Source organism: Talpa europaea (assembly GCF_964194135.1).
Source record: "Talpa europaea genome assembly, chromosome: 3".
In the NCBI taxonomy this organism is placed as follows: Eukaryota; Metazoa; Chordata; class Mammalia; order Eulipotyphla; family Talpidae; genus Talpa; species Talpa europaea.
This window is the reverse complement of record NC_140069.1, coordinates 12,047,490-12,068,538: the sequence shown is the minus strand read 5'-3', so window position 1 is coordinate 12,068,538 and position 21,049 is coordinate 12,047,490. Positions and strand designations below refer to the sequence as shown.

The following is a 21,049-nucleotide window of genomic DNA, read 5'->3' as shown; positions in this document are numbered from 1 at the left end:
TCTGCTGTGATTGCATCCTGGCTAGTTAAGACCAGGGAAAACCAGGGAAAAGGAGTCACAGATTTAAGGACAAAACCCACAAGTTGTACACACATCACTTCTGCGCACATTCCACTGACTAAAAGATAGTCACGTGGTCACAGCCATGTGCCAGGGACCTGAGGAAATGGAGGGTTTATTCTGGTCAGCCCAGCCAACATGTGAGTGTCTCAGGGAAGAGGGGAGAATGGATCCTGAGCGCCAGCGGTCCGCCTCAGTGCTTCTAAACTTTCCCTTTGAAAAGTAGGAATTTTTATATTGAAAAAAAATCATTAAGGGCCTACCTAGGGTTTTACAGCAGAGACTATAAAAAGGGACTCTGGGCCCAAGGAGATCAAGCTTTGATTTTCACACACAAGGTTGTCATGTCACTGGCGCAGCCTTTTGCATCGCGTCTGGTTCCTTCCCAGCGGGCGAGCCCGAGCCTGGAGGAAGGTCTGTGACTCGTCGCCGAGCGCCACTGAAGGCCCATTGGCTGCGCCACGCCCAGCGCTTCCCCGGCCCGCCCCGGGACGCGAGGCCGGGACCTCCCCTCTCCGGGGCGCACCGGACCCCGACCCGCTCCCCCGAGACCGCCGCCCCAGCGCCCGCCCCTCCTGGCCGCACCCCCTGCTGGGGCCCGCCTGCTGGGGCGCGCCGCCCCCCGCCCCGCCCCGCTCCGCCCCGCCCCGCCCCCAGGCGCGCGCCGCCTCCGTGCGCTCAGGGCCGCGCGCTCCCCGCCCGCGCCCGCGCCGCCCGCCTCGCTCGGCTCCCGCGGGCCCGGGCCCGGCTCCGCCCGCTCGCCCGGCTCCGCCCGCTCGCCCGGCTCCGCCCGCCCGCCCGCCCCCGGCGCCCCGGGGGGCCGCGCCCCGCTCCGCCGCAGCCCGCGCCGCGCCGGCCTCTCCCCGAAGCAGCCCGCGCGCCGGCCGGTCCCGACGGTCAGCCCCGGCCGAGCCGCGCGCCATGGACGGGGACGCCGCGGCCGCCCGCTACCAGCCCGCCAGCCCCCCGCGGGACGCCTGCGTCTACAACAGCTGCTACTGGTGAGCGCGGGGCGCCCCCCGCCGGCCGGCGCCCCCCGCGCGCCCCGGGCCTGCCGGCGGCCCCCGGCCCGCAGCCTCCGCGGCGCGCCTGCCTCGGGCCCGCGGGGGCCTCGGCGCGGACGGGCCGCGTCCCGCGGGCGTGGGGGGTCCCCGCGGCCCGGGCTCCGCGCGCGCGCCCCGGGGGAGCCGGAGGCCGAGGGCGCCCGCGGAGCGCCTGGGCAGGGGGAGTCCTCGGCGGGCGCCGGTGCTTGCGCGCGGGTGTGGCGGTCGCTGCAGTTTTGGAGGCGCAGATTTTATGGGAACTTTTCCGGGGTCACCCAGCTAATAGCGGCCTGGAGTCCCTTTCAGGTCGTCTTGCGCCCGAAACGACGCTGTGGTGGTAGTGGTTATGCTTAACCCCTGCCTCCCCGAGGCCTAATGCGTTGGAGTCCTCAGTTACCCCACCAGGGAGGGTCTGTTAGTCCCATTTTGGGGATGAGGACAGTGGAGCACAGCGGGGTGCAAGTAATCTGCTCAAGGCCACATAGCCATGTGAAAGTGTAGGGATGGGGATTTGTGGGCAGAGTTTGGTTCTGGAGCCCAGTTGATGCTGTTTTAAGCCTCTCCGTAGCCAAAGCATGATCCGGCTCTTGGTCCTTTCCACTCCTGCACCTACCCTCCCAGCACCCAGTCCCGTACAAGAAACTGCAGGGACATCTGAAACTACTTTTCTCTGCTTCTGCCAGTCTCCAAACAGTGCCACCAGAAGCTTTACATCTGTGTACCCCAGCATGTGAGGCCCAGTGCCAAGAGCGTCCATCTTTGCCTAGGAGATACTATTACCTGTCATTTGCTATTAATATATCTTTCCTAGTATTACAATACTAATTACTGTTATTACCGTTGTTTATATCTTTCTCATGAAAAGACTGAGCCACAGAGAGGCCTGGTTGCCTAAGATCACTCACTGATCAAGTGGGGGTGCTGAATCAGTACCTGTCTTGGGGAGACAAGGCTGTTAAAACTACCTTCTCTGCCTTTTACCTCTAAATCTTGTTAGTTTTCCTCCTTAATTCATGGTCTTATTCATTCATCCAATAAATCTTTTATTAGGCACTTGGAGTGTGATTCTACTCTGGGCACTAGGAATACAGCAGTGAACGAAATAGACAAATTCCCTGGTTAAGATCTCATGATTTTGGTATTTTCCAGAGGGAAACAAGTCATGTGGGTGGTGCTAAGTTGCTATGAGAAAACAAAAACAAGGTGAGAGGTGGTGTCTTATTTTATGTTAGGATTTTATTTATTTATTTTTTTAAGATTTATTTATTCATTGATTGATTGATTGATACATACATACATACATACATGCACTGGGTACAGTCAGAAGCGCGGGAGGGTGAGAGAATTCACCAGAGCCAGAGCGGGGCGCAGAGCAGGCAGAAGGACTGAAGTGCACTGCTGAGGGGAGCAGCGGGCGGCAGGAGAGGTCTGCGCGCCATGTGGGACCCTCCTCCGGTGGCCGGGGAGCAGCCGGGGATCGAACCGGCGCTGCAGAGGCCGCGGGCAGCTTCACAGCCCAGTGCTCAACCGCTGCGCCACAGGGGAGGCCCTTATGTTAGGATTTTAAAGAAGACGTTGTGACTAAGGTTAATACTGTTAATACTTTGGAATAGAGATCTAAAGAAAAAGAAGGCAGGAGGCTTGTGACTAGGGTGGGGGAACTTTCCAGTCAGGGGGAATAGCAGTTGCACATGTTCTGAAGACATGAGTGTGAGTATTCTGGCAATTGCAGGGTGGCTGCTACAGTGTAGTGATCTGGTAGGAGAATGGTAAGAGATCAAAGTCTCCTCAGTGATCTCTCTCCTTGTAGTTTCCTCAGCCATAAGATAGGCCTTCCTTGCTGTACCATTCTATTCTAGCCCCGCTCTCCCCTGTTCTGATCGGTCTTTAACCTTTGTGGCCTTCACGTTGCCCAAAGCTGTTCTTAATTTATTCTGTAGAATCACCTGGGAACTTGTAAAACATACAGATCTTAGGACTCCATCCCAGCACAGTGGAGGAGTTTTTGAGCACATTCTAGAAGAAGAGCATAGACAATAAAGTATCTTCTAGAAGAAGGGCATAGACAATAAAGTATCGTCAGACCATAGTAAGCTCACCCTGTATTCCTATTACCTAATTTTGAATCTACCTTTTCTGCTCCCAAGGTTTCTTTTTTTTTTAAAGATTTATTTATTTATACAAGAACTAGGGTACAGGTCAGAGGCACAGGAGGGTGAGAGAATTCACCAGAGACAGAGCAGGGAGCAGAACAGGCAGCTGGATCAAAGACACTGCTGAGGGGAGCAGTGGGCGAGGCAGGAGAGGTCTTGCCACGCCATGTGGGTTTCTCCCTGGCGGGCCAGGAATCGAACCTGGGCTGCAGAGGCCGCGGACAGCTTCACAGTGTGGTGCTCAACCTACTATGCAACTGGGGAGGCCCCCAAGGTTTCTTAATGTTGACTTGACATTTTGAGCATGCTGATTCTTCTTTGTAGAAGACTGTCCTGTGTATTGTAGGATGTGTAACAGCATCCCTGGCTCCACCTTCTAGATGCCCATGGAACATTCCCCTAATGTGAACCAACCAAAAATACCTCTAGATATTGCCAAATGTCCCCTTGGGGGCAAAATTGTCCACATTTTCTCAGTCAGGTGAGCCCTGTCCTGTCTTAACACATCAGGTAGGTGCACCTTACCACATTTACTTTTGCAGGTTGTTGTAACTTGAAGTAAGTGCTTCTTTACTTTGTTAGCGTCTGTCAGATGTTTACTATCTTAGGAGATCCACTCAGAGATAATAATGGTAGCCAGTATTTGTTTGGCACTGTGCTTTTTGTAGTGCATTACTGATTCAGATGTAATTGTTTTGTATTTTTCCAACTTTTGTTGCTCACATACTGTGCGCCACAGATCATTCTTGATTAGCTTCTCTGACCTCAGTACATCACCAGTAATCCTTCCAGATTCTCAGCCCTTAAGTTGCTTTGTTAACCTTTCTGCTACCAAAATGATGAACTTACTTATTAGGATGTTATCATAATCCTCCCCTCTCCCCAACACACTTTTTTTTTTAAAGGTTTTAAATTTTTTTTATTTATTTATACAAGCACTGGGTACAGTCAGAAGCATGGGAGGGTAAGAGAATTCCCTAGAGCCAGAGCAGGGAGCAGAACAGGCAGACTGATCAAGTACACTGCTGAGGGGAGCAGCAGGTGGCAGGAGAGGTCTGCGTGCCATATGGGACCCTCGCCCGGCGGCCGGGGATAGAACCGGCGCTGCAGAGGCTGCAGGCAGCTTTGCAAGCCAGCACTCAACCACTGCGCCACCGGGGAGACCCAGCACACATTTTTTTTTTAAACCAGATAAATGGGTGGACTTTAAACCAGATAAATGCCAGGACTTTACACCAAATTTGAAGCTCTTTCTGTTCTAATAGCAACTCCCAGTGTTTCCAGATATAAAGTCTTCATTTCTATTAACATCAAGGGTTTCATGAGCTCTTCCAGTGTGATATTAATTATGCTCTTGGAAAAAATCGATGGTTAGAAAAGGACTACAAATTCATAGAAGCTCTATGCTTAAATTTGTTTTTTCTCTGGGTAATGACACATACTTGAAAAATAATTGGCACAGTACAGAAAGTTCTCATTTAACATCAACAATAGGTTTTTGGAAATAGCACTTTTAAGCTAAACATTGTGTAACAAAACTAGGTTCTTGAATAATGCTTTGTTCATCCTTGACCAGGATTTTTCCTCATCAACATTTTAACAAATGATGTTTAACAAAATGATGTTATTTGAGGATGCTATATGTTCAAGCCACACCTGTGAATAATAGCCTACCAGTAGTGCTTGGGGTGCACATGGATTCACCAACTCTTTGCATTAACTCTGCCCAGCCTTGGGGCGGTAGGAGACGGGAACACCAGGAGAAATCACTGACCTATGCCCCCCTTCAACTTCTGGTAGCCTTCAAAATTAATGATTCCCTCTTCTATGCTTTTTCTGTGCATCTTTTATGGCCTCCTATGATGTTTGCTTATTTATTGATCTGTCTCCTCTCATTGACTGTCAGCTCTAATTTCTCATTATACCCTTTAAGCACTTAGCTCAGTGCTTTGTACAGCACAGACTCTTGAAGATGTTTATGGTAAACACTCCAGAACATCTGTAGGCTAGACAGACAAATATCTTCTCAAAACATGGCTTAGAAAATCTAGATTTAAAAAAAAAAGCTACTAAATGTTTTATGTCACGTTAAGACAGTAAATTTTTGAGATTCCATACAACATAACATTGAAGTAGCTGGTAGCTATCACCTGTTGTAACCTCTGCCATTGCTTTTTCCATAAGGCGTTGTTGGTATTATAGAGAAGAAGAAAAACCATAGGAGAAAAATATAGATTCCTAACTTCATTATTTTAGGCCTAATCTTATACACCATTGAGATAGTAGATGAGCCCAAGACTTGTGTATATCCCTAAAATTATGGCCACTGTCCTCAATGCTGTTCCTTCCTTGCTTCATTTTCAGGTAGCTGGTGACTGGGAATAAGGTTTTGACAAGACAGATCGAGTTGTGTATGTGAGCACAGTGTTGGTTCAGCTGATATTGAGCAAAGGTGTAATGTGGCTCTTAGAAACACCTAGGAACCCAGAGGCGGAGCTGTGAATATTACCAACAATGACTGCTTGCCTGTGTGGGAATGTGACTGAGGCTACTGATGGGGCTCGGTTTGATGCAGTGGATACTGTACTCTTAGGCAGTTCAGACCTCTGCTTCAAAGAGCCATGGGCCTGTCGTAAGGAAGAGAGCATCATCTGGGGCAGAATTACAGGAAGATGGATTTCAGTTCAGTATGAGAAAGATCTTTCTGCCGGTCAGGACCTCCCTTGTACTAGAGAGGATTGGGGCATCCCACACACAGGGCCTCCCTCCAGAAGAATTCCTGGACATATCACATAATTGCCCTGATCCTGCTACTTAAAATTCCCATTCTGCCCATTCCTAATGGTTGCAGAAAGCCATTATTAACCAAGATCAATATGATGTGATTTTCCACATTTTGCAGGTGAGGGAAATGAATACCCAGAGAAGTCAGAATGTTCTCAGCTTCTTACCTTGTAAGTGGCAGTGTTTAAATTCCAGCTTTAACTCAAGTCCCTGTACGGCAAAGGCTGTAAAGTATTGACTTAGCATTTTATCAGTTAGAAAAGGCCTCCATATGCATGCACTGCCTTTAGGAGGTCAGAGCTCTGTGTCTGGGGAGGGTCCACATGCAGTATAGGCTGTAACGGCTCATTGGGGTGTTCTAGAGGATGCTCAAATGTTAGCCAGTTGTTGGATGAGATGGTGTTTCAGCTCTCATCCAACTTCTTTGTCATCGTCAATCTTCTGTTCAAGTTTGAAAGACACAGAGCATTCTTGCTTAATTACACTGATTGTTATTTTATTTCAGTGAAGAAAATATTTGGAAACTCTGTGAATACATTAAAAACCACGACCAGTATCCTTTAGAAGAGTGTTATGCTGTCTTCATATCTAATGAGAGGAAGATGGTAAGTTGGGTGAGTGATAGCAGAAAGAAAAGACTTAGGATGACAACAGAAGCTAAATATAGCTTAGGTTTAAGCACTATTCTAAAACACGTGTTATAAAACACAGCAATATTGTGATGTTTGTTCTTGAGTGAGATTTTTCTTTCTAGGACACAGTTTTGTTAGAAGAGTTTATTCCTTGTAAGTAAGGGAAGATATAGTGGTATGTTTACAGATTAAGTCTCTTTTCTCTAGGTATTAAGTTAGAACATTTAAAATTGTTTAGGTTAGAGCCATATGGTTCAGGTTTGACATAAACATTTCTTTGTCTCTGGAATTTAAATAGACTGCAGTAAACATATGCAGTAATATAAAAAGTAAGTCTGTTGTATTTTGTCAAGCACATTTGCAAGCATCATCATTTGATCCTAATGGAAGTATGTGAAGTTAGATATGGTTCAGACCACTTGGTTTTATAGATGAGGAGATAGAGATACAGGGAGGCCCCATGAATAATTAAGGGACAAAGCAAGAGTTCAACCTGCCTGGCCTTTTGATTCTTAGTTCAGGTCTTTTTCTACTCTCCAAATACATATATATGTGTGTATATGTGTGTGTGTGTGTGTGTGTGTGTGTGTGTGTGTGTACACAATTTTGCTTTTTCATAGTGAAGGACACTGGAAGGATTTTTATTTCATTTAGTAGGAATTCCTTCTTTCTCCATGATTGCTGGTTACTTAGAAATATTTTTTATTTATATGTTGCTATAAAATATTTGATCATGATTTAGCTGAAATTGTGGCTTATGAAGTTTACTGTATTTTGTAGATACCTATCTGGAAACAACAGGCAAGACCTGGAGATGGCCCTGTAATCTGGGTAAGTGGGCAGTGCAGAGAGCTGCCGATGCGGCCTTGTACTCACTTAGTGGTATTACGTTTCCTTAAAGCAGACCTGATGGGGCAGTAGAGAAAGCCTATGGTTGTTAATAAATTGACCTCTTGAGGGTAGGTGTTATTTGGTGTGAGGTAGAAGCTCTTACAGGCATGTTTTCTTTTAGTTTTGAAATTATTATAGAAATGACTTTAAATGGACTATATGCCAGATATGTTTGTCATCTCCTAGTCCCGTTTCCATTTAGTTCTGGAAAGGAACTTTAGCAATATCCAGTTGCACGGGAGAATTATATGCACACTGTAAGATACAGGTTTCAGATTTGGTCAATCTAGAGAAGGGGTCAGGAAATAATGTTCTCGCACGCTTTCTAGTGACCACGACTGACATTTGAAAAATGTGACCTACCTCAGCCCCTTCATTTTTCAGGTGAAGAAGCAAGCTCACATACAGTAGTTCAGGGTCATCTAACTGATGAGTAGCAGGACTGGGTCTCAAAACTGGGTCCTTTTTGATACATATCTGTATCACTTTAACCTGTCCCCTTAAAGAATGGACTTGTGGGGCTTCCCTGGTGGCACAGGGGGTTAAGATGCAACCTATGAAGCTATCACCAGCCACTGCAGCATGAGTTTGATCCCCGACCAAGGAGCAACCCACATAGCGAAGCAGACCTCTCTTAACTCGCCTGCTGCTCTCCTCAGCAGTGTGTTTCAATCATTCTGCCTTTTCTGTTCCCCACTCTGTCTCTGGTGAATCCTCTCACACCCACATCTCTGGCCTGTACCCCAGTTCTTGTATGCAAAAATAAATAATTTTTTTTTTTTAAAAAAAGAATGGACTTGTATCCACTAATAAGCATAGCGATAAAAGTCAGTGCATGATAATGTAACAAATAACTAGTTTCTGATACTTAAAAGATCATTTGAATTGGCTTTATTCATTTACTTAACCTGTATTTATTGAATGTGTATTATATGCCACAAGTAATAGGAAATATGTACTTCGAAAACACTAATATGAGGTAGAAGGTGTTGAGAGAAACAGCTTTTATTTTATTTTTTTTAAAGATTTGGGGGGGTGGTGAGAGGATTCCCCAGAGACAGAGTGGGGAGCAGAACAGGCAGATCTACTGATATACACTGCTGAGGGGAGCAGCAGGCGAGACAGGAGAAGTCTGCTTCACCATGTGGGTAACTCCCTGGCCGGGGATCGAACTCATGCTGCAGTGGCTGCCAATAGCTTATTAGTGCTGAGACTTCACCCCTGTGCCACCAGGGAGGCCTGAGAAACAGATTTTAAATAAGACAGAATTTGCTTCTGGAAGGGATTGGGGGAATTTTTAAAAAGATGAACTCATGGAGGAGGAAGCATTTGAGTTGGAGCTTGAGTGGGGGAGATGGGAGAAAGGTGGAGAAGGTTGTTGTACTTGGAGGGAGATAACGTGAATAAGTCCAAAGGAAGAAAATTATAGACAGTTGTAGGGGGGAGCAGCTCTTAGTTTCGTTATCTGGAGGGCAGGATGCATTAAGGACAGTGGAGGGAAGAGACATCCATTTCTGGTGCTATTTCTGCTTCACTCAGGTAGACTTGGAGCTGAAGGCAGCACTTTAGGCTCTGATGGTCCAACATCACTAGCGTCCGTTATCTTTCCCACCTCATGGGGCAAAGTGAAATAATGTTTGAGAAAGTGCTTTGTAAGCTTTGCAGCACTAGCAGGATAAGATGGTATTACTGATGTTGTTAGATTGAATTTATCATCTTGTGTTCTCTGTGAGAGCATTTTTCTTCTGAGGATCTTCAAGCACCAGACTGCCCTCATGTCCCTGATAACCTCCCTGTCTTCCCTTCCGGCAAGTTACTGGTGTTGGGCCGTGCCCAGTGTCTGTAAAGAGTGAGAATTCACATATGCACCATGACCCAGCAGAGTGGGAGAAGCTCTCTGTCCTTCTCTCTCTCTGGCTACAGACTAGGACTCGACCGATTGTTTTTGAGAAACAAATGTAGTGTAGAGCAAGAAATTAAAGTCCTTCTCTGCAAGAAGTCCCCTTTGTTAATAGTTTGGAGTTTATCTCTGCAGACTTTTTTCTCTGCATTCATCTGCATGCTTACGTACGTCCCAGTGTATATACATAAGACTTTAAAAAAAAATTATAACATGTACTCTGCAGTTTAATTTTTCCATCCAGTAACATGTTTTTTTCCCCTTTCCATTTTCCACATAAATTTACCTCTTTTTAACAATTGTATAGTATTCCACAATGTGATTGCTTCGTGGTTTAGTAACCGTTCCTCTTGGATAGACTGGTTGTTTCTGGATTTTCTTTTTTTTTATATAAAGAGATTTATTTAATTATACATAAAAGAGCTGGGTACAGGCCAGAGATGTGGGCGGGTGAGAGGATTCACCAGAGACAGAGTAGGGAGGAAAATAGGCAGATGTACTGAAATATGCTGCTGAGGGGAGCAGCAGGTGAGACAGGAGAGGTCTGCTTTGCCATGTGGGTTGCTCCCTGGCTGGCTGGGGATTGAACTCATGCTGCAGAGGCTGTGGATTGCTTCATAGTGTGGTGCTTAACCTCTTGCACCACTAGGGAGGCCCTGTGAATTTTCACTATTATAAACAGTGCTGTAGAGAGGTACTTTGTAAAATACTTATGTGCATATGGGCATTTTCTGTAGGAGGGATTCCTAGAGGTAAAATTGCTGGGTCAAAGGGTATAAATTTAATGTATATGAACATTTTTACGATTTATTTAACCATTTCCCTGTCAATGGACATTCAGTCTATTTTCAGGGTTTTGTGTTTGCTTTATTTTACTTTCCCATTATGAGGAGGACTGTATTAGCCTTATATCTGTTCATGATGATGTTATGTGCGTTATTACTGTAACCTTGGAATTACCATCATAAAGTTAACTTCAGCTTTTACTTCTAGGATTATCATGTTGTCTTACTTCATGTTTCAAGTGGAGGACAGAGCTTCATTTATGATCTTGACACTGTCCTGCCATTTCCTTGTCCTTTTGACACTTACGTGGAAGATGCCTTTAAGTCTGATGAGGACATTCATCCACAGTTTAGGAGGTGAGGAAATTCAGGATGGATTTTTTGACTTTTTTTTTTTAAATTTTTCTCCTTTTTTTTATTGAGGTAACATTGGCTTACAACACTGTGTGTAGTTCAGAGGTGACAATCACATCTCAGATGCCATGCCCCCATGCCACACCCACTGCAGAGGCACCCATAGTTGTCCACCATAGTCCAGTGGAGGGTCCCAACTTTCTTAATTTAAGCCTTGACAAAATTATACTGAAGTTGTTGGTGTATGTTTGTAAAGATCCTTTGTCTTGGCATCACCATTACGTTAATATTTGACAATGACATGCTACACAAAAGGTTTAAACTGTTTTAAAAGTGATCTGACAGGTAAACGGTTGACAGATAAAAGACTGAAAATGTGGTGAGATTACAAACATTTTCTTTTGTTTCTGTTGGGAATTTCTCTTGCTTGTGTGTATGTGGAAGTGGGGGGGGGGGTGCCTTGTGATGCCAGATTTCTAAGGGTTAAATCGCTGCATGTGAAAATTATGCCCTTTGCTCCTAATGCACAATTGATTAATTAAGGACAACAAGATACATTTTTTGCCTTTTGTAGCTTGGGATTTCAGTTTGTCATTTCTCAGTGACTTTTGTAACAGGTCCTGAAGCTGTGTATATGTTTAAGAACTGCTGATAGAAGGCAGTTTTACATGTATGATTTTGTGCGTGTCATGGAAATGAGTCTGTATAAAAATGAGCTAGAGTTTCAGTTACTTCTCCAACATAAATGGATGTTGTTTGATCCACAGGAAGTTTAGAGTGATACGTGCAGATTCATATTTGAAGAACTTTGCTTCTGACCGATCTCACATGAAAGATTCCAGCGGAAACTGGAGAGAACCTCCTCCCTCCTACCCCTGCATCGAGACTGGTGGTGAGCCAAGATGCCTTCTCAGGCACTTATCACTTTCTGGCCTCCTTCAATCAAGGGCAAAAATTCTGTCATTTATATAATGACAGAATATTGTTATATATTAGATATATAGCGTGGGCATATCTTTATTATTAGATTTATTTTATTTTATTTTTAAAGATGTATTTATTTATGTATATAAGAGCTGGGGTACACGCCAGAGATGTGGGGGGTGAGAGGATTCACCAGAGACAGAGTGGGAACAGAACAGGCAGACTGACTGAAAATCACTGTTGAGGGGAGCAGTGGGTGAGACAGGAGAGGTCTGCTGTGCCCTGTGGGTAGCTCCCTGGCTGGCCGGGAATTGAACTCGTACTGCAGTGGCTGCAGATTGCTTCATAGTGTGGTGCTTAACCCCTTGCGCTATTAGGGAGGCCCCAGATTTGTTTTTTTTTTTTTTTTTAAACTATTTATTTATTTATTTATTTATTTAAAAAAAAAAAAGATTGCCTTTGTTTATTTTTTTAAAGATTTATTTATTTATTTATACAAGCACTGGGTACAGTCAGAAGCGTGGGAGGGTGAGAGAATTCACCAGAGCCAGAGCGGGGAGCAGAGCAGGCAGAAGGACGGAAGCACACTGCTGTGGGGAGCAGCGGGCGGCAGGAGAGGTCGGCGCGCCATGTGGGACCCTCCTCCAGTGGCCGGGGAGTAGCCAGGGATTGAACTGGCGCTGCAGAGGCTGCGGGCAGCTTCGCAACCCAGCGTTCAACCGCTGCGCCACCGGGGAGGCCCTTATTTTATTTTTTTTAAAGATTTATTTATTCATTTATACATGCACTGGGTACAGTCAGAAGCACGGGAAGGTGAGAGAATTCGCCAGAGCCAGAGCAGGGAGCAGAACAGGCAGACTGACAAAGCACACTGCAGTGGGCGTGGCAGGAGACATCTGCGCACCATGTGGGACCCTTGGCGGCGGCCAGGGATTGAAGCAGTGCTGCAGAGGCTGCGTGCAGCTTCGCAGCCCAGCGCTCAACTGCTGTGCCACCGAGGAGGCCCCCCAGATTTGTTTTTTAGATTGGTAATTGAGGTGCATAGAACAGGGTTGGAAGGCTCAGCACTTGTGGGAGAGGAAAGGTATTCAGAGGCAGAACCATGACATTTAACAAACTGCTCAAGTAGTGGATATACCTGCTGCTTGGACACTAGACCTCAGGAGAGCTGCATGTTTGTGTCATTTAACAGTGGGCTCAGTGACTTTGCAAGGGAGGGTGTCATGCGATAGTGAAAGAAATCTCCAGTGTGATAATACCCTTGTAATGTGCGATATGTCATTCCACTGACTTCTTAATGAAATCTGGATTAGAAGGTGAGAGATAACAGGTTTTTTGGTAGCACTTAGCTCATGCAGGTTCTTTTAGGCATTGGTCCAATTTATAATTTCCCGATATTAAGTAGAGAAAGAGTTCTTCACCCTATGACTATTATTTGGAAACTCCATGGGTTTGAAACATTATTTGTGATTATAAGTAATTCACAACATTTATCGATGAGCTCATCCCCTCACAGGGATGATACAGTCTGTGTGAAAGTACACTACAAGCTGTGCAGTGTGCTGGGAAAATAGGACAGTGGTGAGAGTTCAGCCAGGAAATACAAAATGTATTTGGCATATTTGAAGAGAGTAAACGCTAGAGAAGAGGACTCTTTGTGAAAAGCTCTTGTAATTTCTAAAATTTATGTTGGAATTGCTTTTTGGTTCACCAGCCTGCTTCCCAGCCTTGGCGCTAGAACTGGGGTGCCTCCTAGGTTAGGGGAGGGCTTCTTGGGTCTTCCTCTGGGTGTCAGCCTGCTCTGCGGGGAATGGTCTTGACAGTGTGTCTTCAGCAGCACCCTATTTCTCTTTCTGATGTGAGCACCTAACAGTCTAGCACACAGCTGTCACTTAGTAAATACCATCTTGTCAGCCCTGAGCCTCTTGGAGTCATTCTTTTGAGTTTGAGTCATTTCTTTGGCTGCCCAGTAGATGAGACTTTGTGCCAGATTGTTACATATTAGCTTAAATTTAAATTACACCACAACCCAGGGAGGCAACTTCATTTTCCTCTCCTGGTAGAATGTGACCTGCAGTGTAAGATGGTCAAGCCCTTTGCTGAAGGTGCACAGCTGGAAGGTGGCAGGGTCCCTGTGCTTGGGCTGGGGCTTCTTAGAGGTGGGGGTGGTAATGTCTTTTTTTGCCTCGCGTGAATAATTCATCAGGGGTGTCCTGAACTTGAGACTGAAACTGAAAAGAATCTGCTCTGAAGTGTGGCGTGAACATTGTTTTTTTGGTTAATCACTTAACCATATTGTAAGGTTCTCCTGTGTGGTAAATTCGTTACTTCAAGCCTTGTATTTATCAATGGAATGACTATTTGAAATTAGGATAAATGGGAATTACTATTGAATTGGCTTCATTTATTTAACATATCACTTGCATGCTTAATATATGCCAAAAAACATAGGGAGTATGCACTGCAAAAGAAGAAAATGTGTTTAGATACTTTAATAGCAGCTTTTCTTAGCCCCCCCCCCCCCCGAGTTAGGTGACCGAAGCAACCCTCATGACTTAAAAAAATGGAGTAAATTTGTCTGCAGCACCCCGATTTTCAATTCAATGTTTTATGTTTTAAAGAAAGAAACTCTTTTTTTTCCTTATAAGGGAACTGAGATTTCCAGTTCTCACAGCCTTGCCCTAAAAACTCAATTCCAGGGCCTCCCCTGGTGGCGCAGGCTGTTGAGCACCACGCTGTGAGGCTGTCCATGGCCTCTGCAGCACTGGTTCGATCCTGGCCGGCGGGCAGGGTCCCACATGGCGCGGCAGACCTCTCCTGTCGCGCCCTCTGCTCCCCTCAGCAGTGTATTTCGTCAGTCTGCCTGTTCTGTTCCCCACTCTGTCTCTGGTGAATCTTCTCACCCTCCCGCACATCTGGCCTGTGCCCTGGTTCTTGTATAGATAAATAAATGAATCTTAAAACAAACAAACAAACAAACAAACAAAACACCTCAGTTCCAGCACCAACCCCACTGAGGGTGGGGTTTTCAGGGACATTGCCAAAATCTTGGGTTGGGTTACAGAATTCACCAAATGTGTCCCCTTCTGTTCCTGAGCCCTTCCTGACTCTTGTCCACACACAGCTCTCACTGTCTTCCTCTCAGATGTGTTAGAGTAACCCTGGCTGGTTTGTGCCAGACTTGAGGAGGATCAGAGTGGGAGAGTTGGAGTGTTTTGTGTGGGAGATTACAGGCAAATGCTTATTTGGTGCATAGTGATCTTTTAACAGTTCAGCCTTTTTAAAAAATATGTTCATCTTTTAAAGTAACAAGTGCCTACAGCTACTGACCATTTTTTTATTAATTACATTTAAATATCCAAGAAAACACATTGTCATATTTCACAATTTGTTGAAGATTTCAGTTGACTGACTGACTTAGGTGGAGCTTGGCATCTGCCCCAGGTAAGCAAGGACTTCCACCCTGTTACCCCCTGGACATGCCCATGTTTACTTTATTTCTGGTTACTTGGTCATCCTGCATCTCAGCTTTTCTGATAACTTCACAAATCCTGGCTTTAGTGATTATTTAGCATTTTTTTGTAGGTCTGTTCCTGTTTCTAGTTTTTTACAGCCTACATTTATCCTCATTATTGAAAGGTGTTTTTGTGGGTAAATGAATGCTAATTATATATATATATTTTCTTTCAGTTCTTTACTGGTATCTCTGCTCATTGCATAGTTTCTGATCAAGGAGCAAGCTGCTGTTCTTAGATTTGTTTCTTTGGGTGTGTAGTGTCTTTTTATCTGTACTAGCTGCTTTTTAAGATATTTGTTTTTATCACTAGATTTTAGCAATTTGATGATGGCGGACTGTAGTGTAATTTTCTTTAGGCTTATACTCCTTGAAGTTTGTTGAGATTCTTAGATTGGTGAATTAATGGTTTTCATCAAATTTAAAAACATTTGGTCATTTTTTTCAAATATTTTTTGTCTCCCCTTTTTTATTCTCATACTAAAACTACACATATGTAGTTTGTTTGATATTATTCCTGTAGGTCAATTATGCCCTATTACTTTTTTTTTAAATGTGCACATTCTTTTTTATTTATTTATTTATTTATTTATTTATTTATTTATTTATTTATTTATACAAGCACTGGCCAGGTACAGTCAGAAGCACGGGAGGGTGAGAGAATTCACCAGAGCCAGAGTGGGGAGCAGAGCAGGCAGAAGGACCGAAGTACACTGCTGAGGGGAGCAGCGGGTGGCAGGAGAGGTCTGCGCGCCATGCGTGACCCTCCTCTGGTGTCTGGGGAGCAGCCGGGGATCGAACCAGCGCTGCAGAAGCTGCTGGCAGCTTCACAACCCAGCGCTCAACCGCTGCGCCACCAGGGAGGCCCAATTATGTCCTATTACTTTTTTCCAAACTTTTCCTCTACATCATTTTGGATAGTTCTTATATTTTTGCCTATAAATTCATTGATCTTTTCTCTGTATTAACTAATTGGTTGTTGTCCCTTCTGGGGGAATTTTCTCTTCATTGTACATATTTTTTCATCTTTAGGAGTTTCATTTGGGGCTGATTTAATATCTCCCCTTTCTTCATCATGCTTATTTTTTTATTCTGCTCTTTTGAATATGTGAAGAATTTATAATAGCTGTTTCTTGGTCTTTGTGTGCTAGTTCTGTTATCTTTGTCATTGTCATTGCAGTCTCTGGTAGTTGATTTTTCTCCTGACTTTTGGGTCATGTTTTCATGTTTCTTTGTGTGATTCATAACACTTAGTTGGATGCTGGACTTTCAGAATTTTATATTGTCAGAGTTGTTGGATCTTGAGATACTTTTTAACAATACTGTTGGGTTTTGTTCCATTGTGTGGTTAAATCACTGGGGGTCAGTTGTATCCTTTTAAGGCTTGCTTTTAAGTCTGCTTAATGCAAGCTCAGAGCAGCCTTTCATCTAGGGCTAATTGAGCCCTGCTGCCTGCATGGCCCTGCTGCCTGCATGGCCCTGCTGCCTGCATGGCCCTGCTGCCTGCATGGCCCTGCTGCCTGCATGGCCCTGCTGCCTGCATGGCCCTGCTGAGGACTCCACCGAATGCCCTTGTGTTCCGAGTTCTCTCCACCCTGGCTAGTGGGGACTGTGGAAGTTCTGGGACTTACTCGACCAACTATTTTCTGGTGCTTCTTGCCCTGACCTCATGAGATCGTACCTAAAGGGGTGTGTGGGCGGGGAGGGGGCGGAATGGATTCCCTCTGTGGATTTCCATACACTGCACACTCTCTTCTCTGATAATCTCTCACACTCAGATCTAGCAGCCTGGGCCTGCCTAAATTGAGAGCAGAGCGGTGTCTATGCTGTGGTGTGGGAACTGCCCTGGGATGGGGCCAGTATGTGGAGTGATCTAGACTTCTCCTGGCTTTGCTTCTGCTTTCTCACGAATCACAGGCGAGTGCTTCACATTGTCCATTGTCTGGAAACAGTCACTTCATCTATTTCTCCAGTTTTCTGGTAGTTTATGGTGGAAGTTTAGTTCTGGTAACAATTCTTTGATGGGCAAAGCAGAAATCTGAACATACATAAGATTTATTTTTTAATACGGAAAATTTAAATCACATGTAAAAATAAACAGTATATCAAACTTTCAGTGTTTACCAGGTCATGACCAATCAATTCATTTATATCCCATCCACTTTCTCCTTTCTTGAATTACTTTGAAGAATAAACCATTCATTATGTCCTTTCATTTCTTAAAAATTTCATTATGAATCTTTAAAATACAAGGATTTCTTTAAAAAAAAATTACCCCATTACCATTATATATCTGAAAATGTTAACAGCAATTCTTTAAAATCATCTATTTCTCTAGTCAGTGTTCATATTCTCAGTTACAAAGTCATCATCTTTTTTCATCCAGTTTGTTTATTTGACTCAGCGTTCAGAGTCAAATAGTGGGGAAATAGTGCTTGGTTGATAAGGCTCTTAAGAATCTTTTTTAATATTTAGAGTCCTTCTTTAACTCTTTTTTTTCCCCCCTTGTAATTTGCTGAAGAAACTGGGCCTGGAAGAAACAAGCTGGTTTTGCTGATTGGCTCTCTCTTGTCTCCTTTGACTTTACTATAAATTGGCTGTTAATACAATACATTGGCAGTTTGATTGTCCATGTATTTCCTTTTCTTTTCTTTTTTTTTTAAGATTTATTTATCCATGCATACAAGACCTGGGGTACAGGCCAGAGATACGGGGGTGGGGGGGGCAGTGAGCGGATTCACCAGAGACAGAGTGGGGAACAGAACAGGCAGATTGACTGAAGTACACTGCAGAGGGGAGCAGGGGATGAGTCAGGAGAGGTCTGCTGCACTGTGTGGGCTGCTCCCTGGCCAGCGGCCAGAGATCGAACTCTTTTGTGCTGCAGAGGCTGCGGAGTGCTTCATAGTGCAGTGCTTAACCCCTTGAGCCACCAGGGAGGTCCCTGTCCATATATTTTCATTTTGAAATTATTATAGACTTATAGAAAGTTTGCTAAAACAGTACAGAGTTTCTTTATTGTCTTTACTCAGATTTCCCTTAATGTTAAGTTTTACATAACCATAGTCTAATTATCCAGACCAAGAAAATGGTACAATTGACACAAAAATATTAACATAACAGTATTGATACAATACTACTAATTTCTAGGCCTTATTTATATTTTGCATTATTTTCCACTAACTTCTTTTTTTTGATCCAGAATCTCCTCCTGGACATTACATTTAGTTGTCATGCCTCCTCAACCTCCTCATTTTGTGTCAATTCCTTTTTTTCCTTTTGCAGCTTTTATATTTTGAAGAATTGGTCTGGTGTTTTGTGGAGTGCCTCATTTGGGTTTGTGTGATGTTTTTGTCATGATTAAATTGAGGTTAAGTATTTGAGATGAGAACACCACAGAAGTGATAACTGATCTTATCCATTAGAGTTATTTTTCCTACCTTTGATCTTTTTGGTTGTTTTATTGCTATTAAAATGCGTTTTCAGTGCACATTTCTTTCATGTGTTTTTAGATTGCAAAATGAACCTGAATGATTTTATCAGTATGGATCCTGAGGTCGGATGGGGTGCTGTCTACTCACTCTCTGAATTTGTTCATCGGTTTGGCAGTCTGAACTACTGAACTTGACATCTGGACATGGTACCATGGTGAAATTATAGGATATAAACAGTCCATCCTTTACTTGGGACAGTAAACAGTACAGTTGGCTTAGCATTATTTTTTTTTCTCTCTTAATCCAATTAAGTTGAAACACAAGTTTTGTATGATTTTGGGTTTTTTGATAATTTAAGTTGGAATTTGATGTTGTGTGTATTTGCTAAGATATTCCTATGATTCATTTGTTAAAATGTGGTGATGATTTATGCCGTAATTGTTCTTTATGATAATAGTGTAGAATTTGTGTCCATTCTGAATGTTTTGCTTTTCCCCAGCTATATTGTAAGCTCCTTGAGGGCAGGGTTGTGACTCATTGCTCTGTAAATCTCTAACATAAAAGGTGCAGAAACAAATGTTTGCTTGTGATTGTGCTGCTGCTTGAGGAGGGCTAATATTGTGAGCTGAATCAGCAATAAGTATTAGTCTTTTTGGACTATTGTGTTCCTAAAAAAGAAGATAGCCTTCTCAGGCTTGAGTGTTGTTTGGCCTATTTATGTTTCTAAATAAAATTGATTTAAAATTAATTTTGCTTTGAAGATTTTGTGTCATTGTTGGTCATATGAGAGCCTAAGAATATCTCAGTCGTGGATGGGAACCATTGCTTTACAGTGCAGCACCATTGCCTTCTTGAAGATATTTTGGTTTTAATCATTTAATTCCAAATAAAAAATGTTTGGCATTAAACTGGCATTCAGCACTAGCCCTTATTTATGTTTTCATGGTTCTACTGCAAAAAGGAACAATTACTATAAAATGAAGGATGTCCAAGCTTTTAATCTTCAGTGAGTTTTCTGCTTATTAAGAAGCTTTCATTTAATATAGTTCCTCTGCCTTGTGCCATAGAAGGATTAACGATTGTTATTTACTGAAGAATCAATCTAAGGAACCATTTGTATCCATTTGATTTAGCTGACCAGGAAAATTCTGGGAAAAAAGTGAATGAACTTTTGGAAAGAAAACAAGTATACTATCATGTTATTTTATAATTTAGAGCTAAATATAGATCCCATATTTAAATATATCATGAATTTCAGATGGTCATTTAAAAGAAATATATGTTGCTAAAATGAAGGAGATAAATTAAGAGTTTGTATCACGAAAATGCTTTGTCCTGAGTAAAATGTTTCAGGGATCAAAGGATTGGACTCTGATTTACAAAATTGCATTTTTGGAGGGTTTTTTTTTCCCCTTTCGCTTTATGAGGAGTTTTCCAATCTGGTATTCAATTGAGTAGTACAGACGAAACAGGCTATGTATGTTTGACCTTCCCAGCTACCTTGCCTTGAAATTGAAAATGTCCTACTTCTAACCAGCATAGGGAGCAAAGTTTAGTTTTAAGCCTATTAAAAATAACACCCCTTGGTCCAACCACTATGGAGAGCTGTGTGGAGATTTCTGGACCTACTAAACATAGAGCTTCCATATGATCCAGCAATTCCACTCCTAGGTATTTACCCAAAGGACACAGAAACATCAATTCCAAAGAGCACCTGCACCCCTATGTTTATAGCAGCACTATTTACAATAGCTAAGCTTTGGAAACAACCCAAATGCCCAAAAATAGATGACTGGATCAAGAAGATGTGGTACATATACACCATGGAGTATTACTCAGCATTCAAAAAAGATAAACACATGCCATTTGCAGCAACATGGATGGCGCTGGAAGGGATCATGCTCAGCGAAATAATCCAGAAAGAAAAAGAAAAATACCGGATGGTCTCACTCATAGCAGGAATCTAGAAAACTTAAATAAGGGACCAGGAAAAAGAATAACTATAAGAAAGTGAAAATCAAAATCAACAAACAACTATGAACCAGAGACACTCTATGGGGGGTAGAGGGCGGGAGGGGAGGGATTGGGGTCAAAATAAGGGGGTTGCAATTGTATGGGGAATATAAAAATAAAATTTATTATAAAAAATTCATGAACACAAACTATCTCCTGCTTTTATCGGCTTTATCAATTGTTCACAAATACATATTCATTTAAAACAAAACAAAACAAAACACCCCTACCTTTTGAAAGTTCCCATTATGCCACTTAGCTTTGACGAAAGGGCTACAATAGCTCCTGTTTTACTACTGGTAAGGAATCTGAAGAGGATTTTCACTTTTATGGCAAAAGTTGAAAAGTGCAAACAGGTTTCAGCATTTATGTTGCAGCAGCTGATCTGGAGGCAGCAGCACTCCTTATAGTGCATGATTCCCCCCCCAAATTCCTTTCCTGAAAATTAACCTTCTAAGTGTGTGTGTTGTCATTCTTGCTTTCGCTGTGTGTTAGTGTTATTTTAGTTTATATGTTGCTAATAGGACTTCGTAAGCCATATTGGGCGCCTGGGAACACTCAAAAC

General features: G+C 43.3%; 1 protein-coding gene across 1 annotated transcript; it reads left to right on the top strand.

Annotated features, from left to right (window-relative positions):
- Positions 1-981: 981 nt before the first annotated feature.
- Positions 982-18,659, top strand: NTAQ1 (N-terminal glutamine amidase 1; the record flags this gene model as incomplete). The annotated part of the gene is made up of 6 exons (XM_084230313.1): positions 982-1,061; positions 6,546-6,645; positions 7,453-7,503; positions 10,457-10,605; positions 11,370-11,494; positions 18,550-18,659. The coding sequence occupies 6 exons, from the start codon at positions 982-984 to the stop codon at positions 18,657-18,659; spliced, it is 615 nt and encodes a 204-aa protein (XP_084086439.1).
- Positions 18,660-21,049: the final 2,390 nt, after the last annotated feature.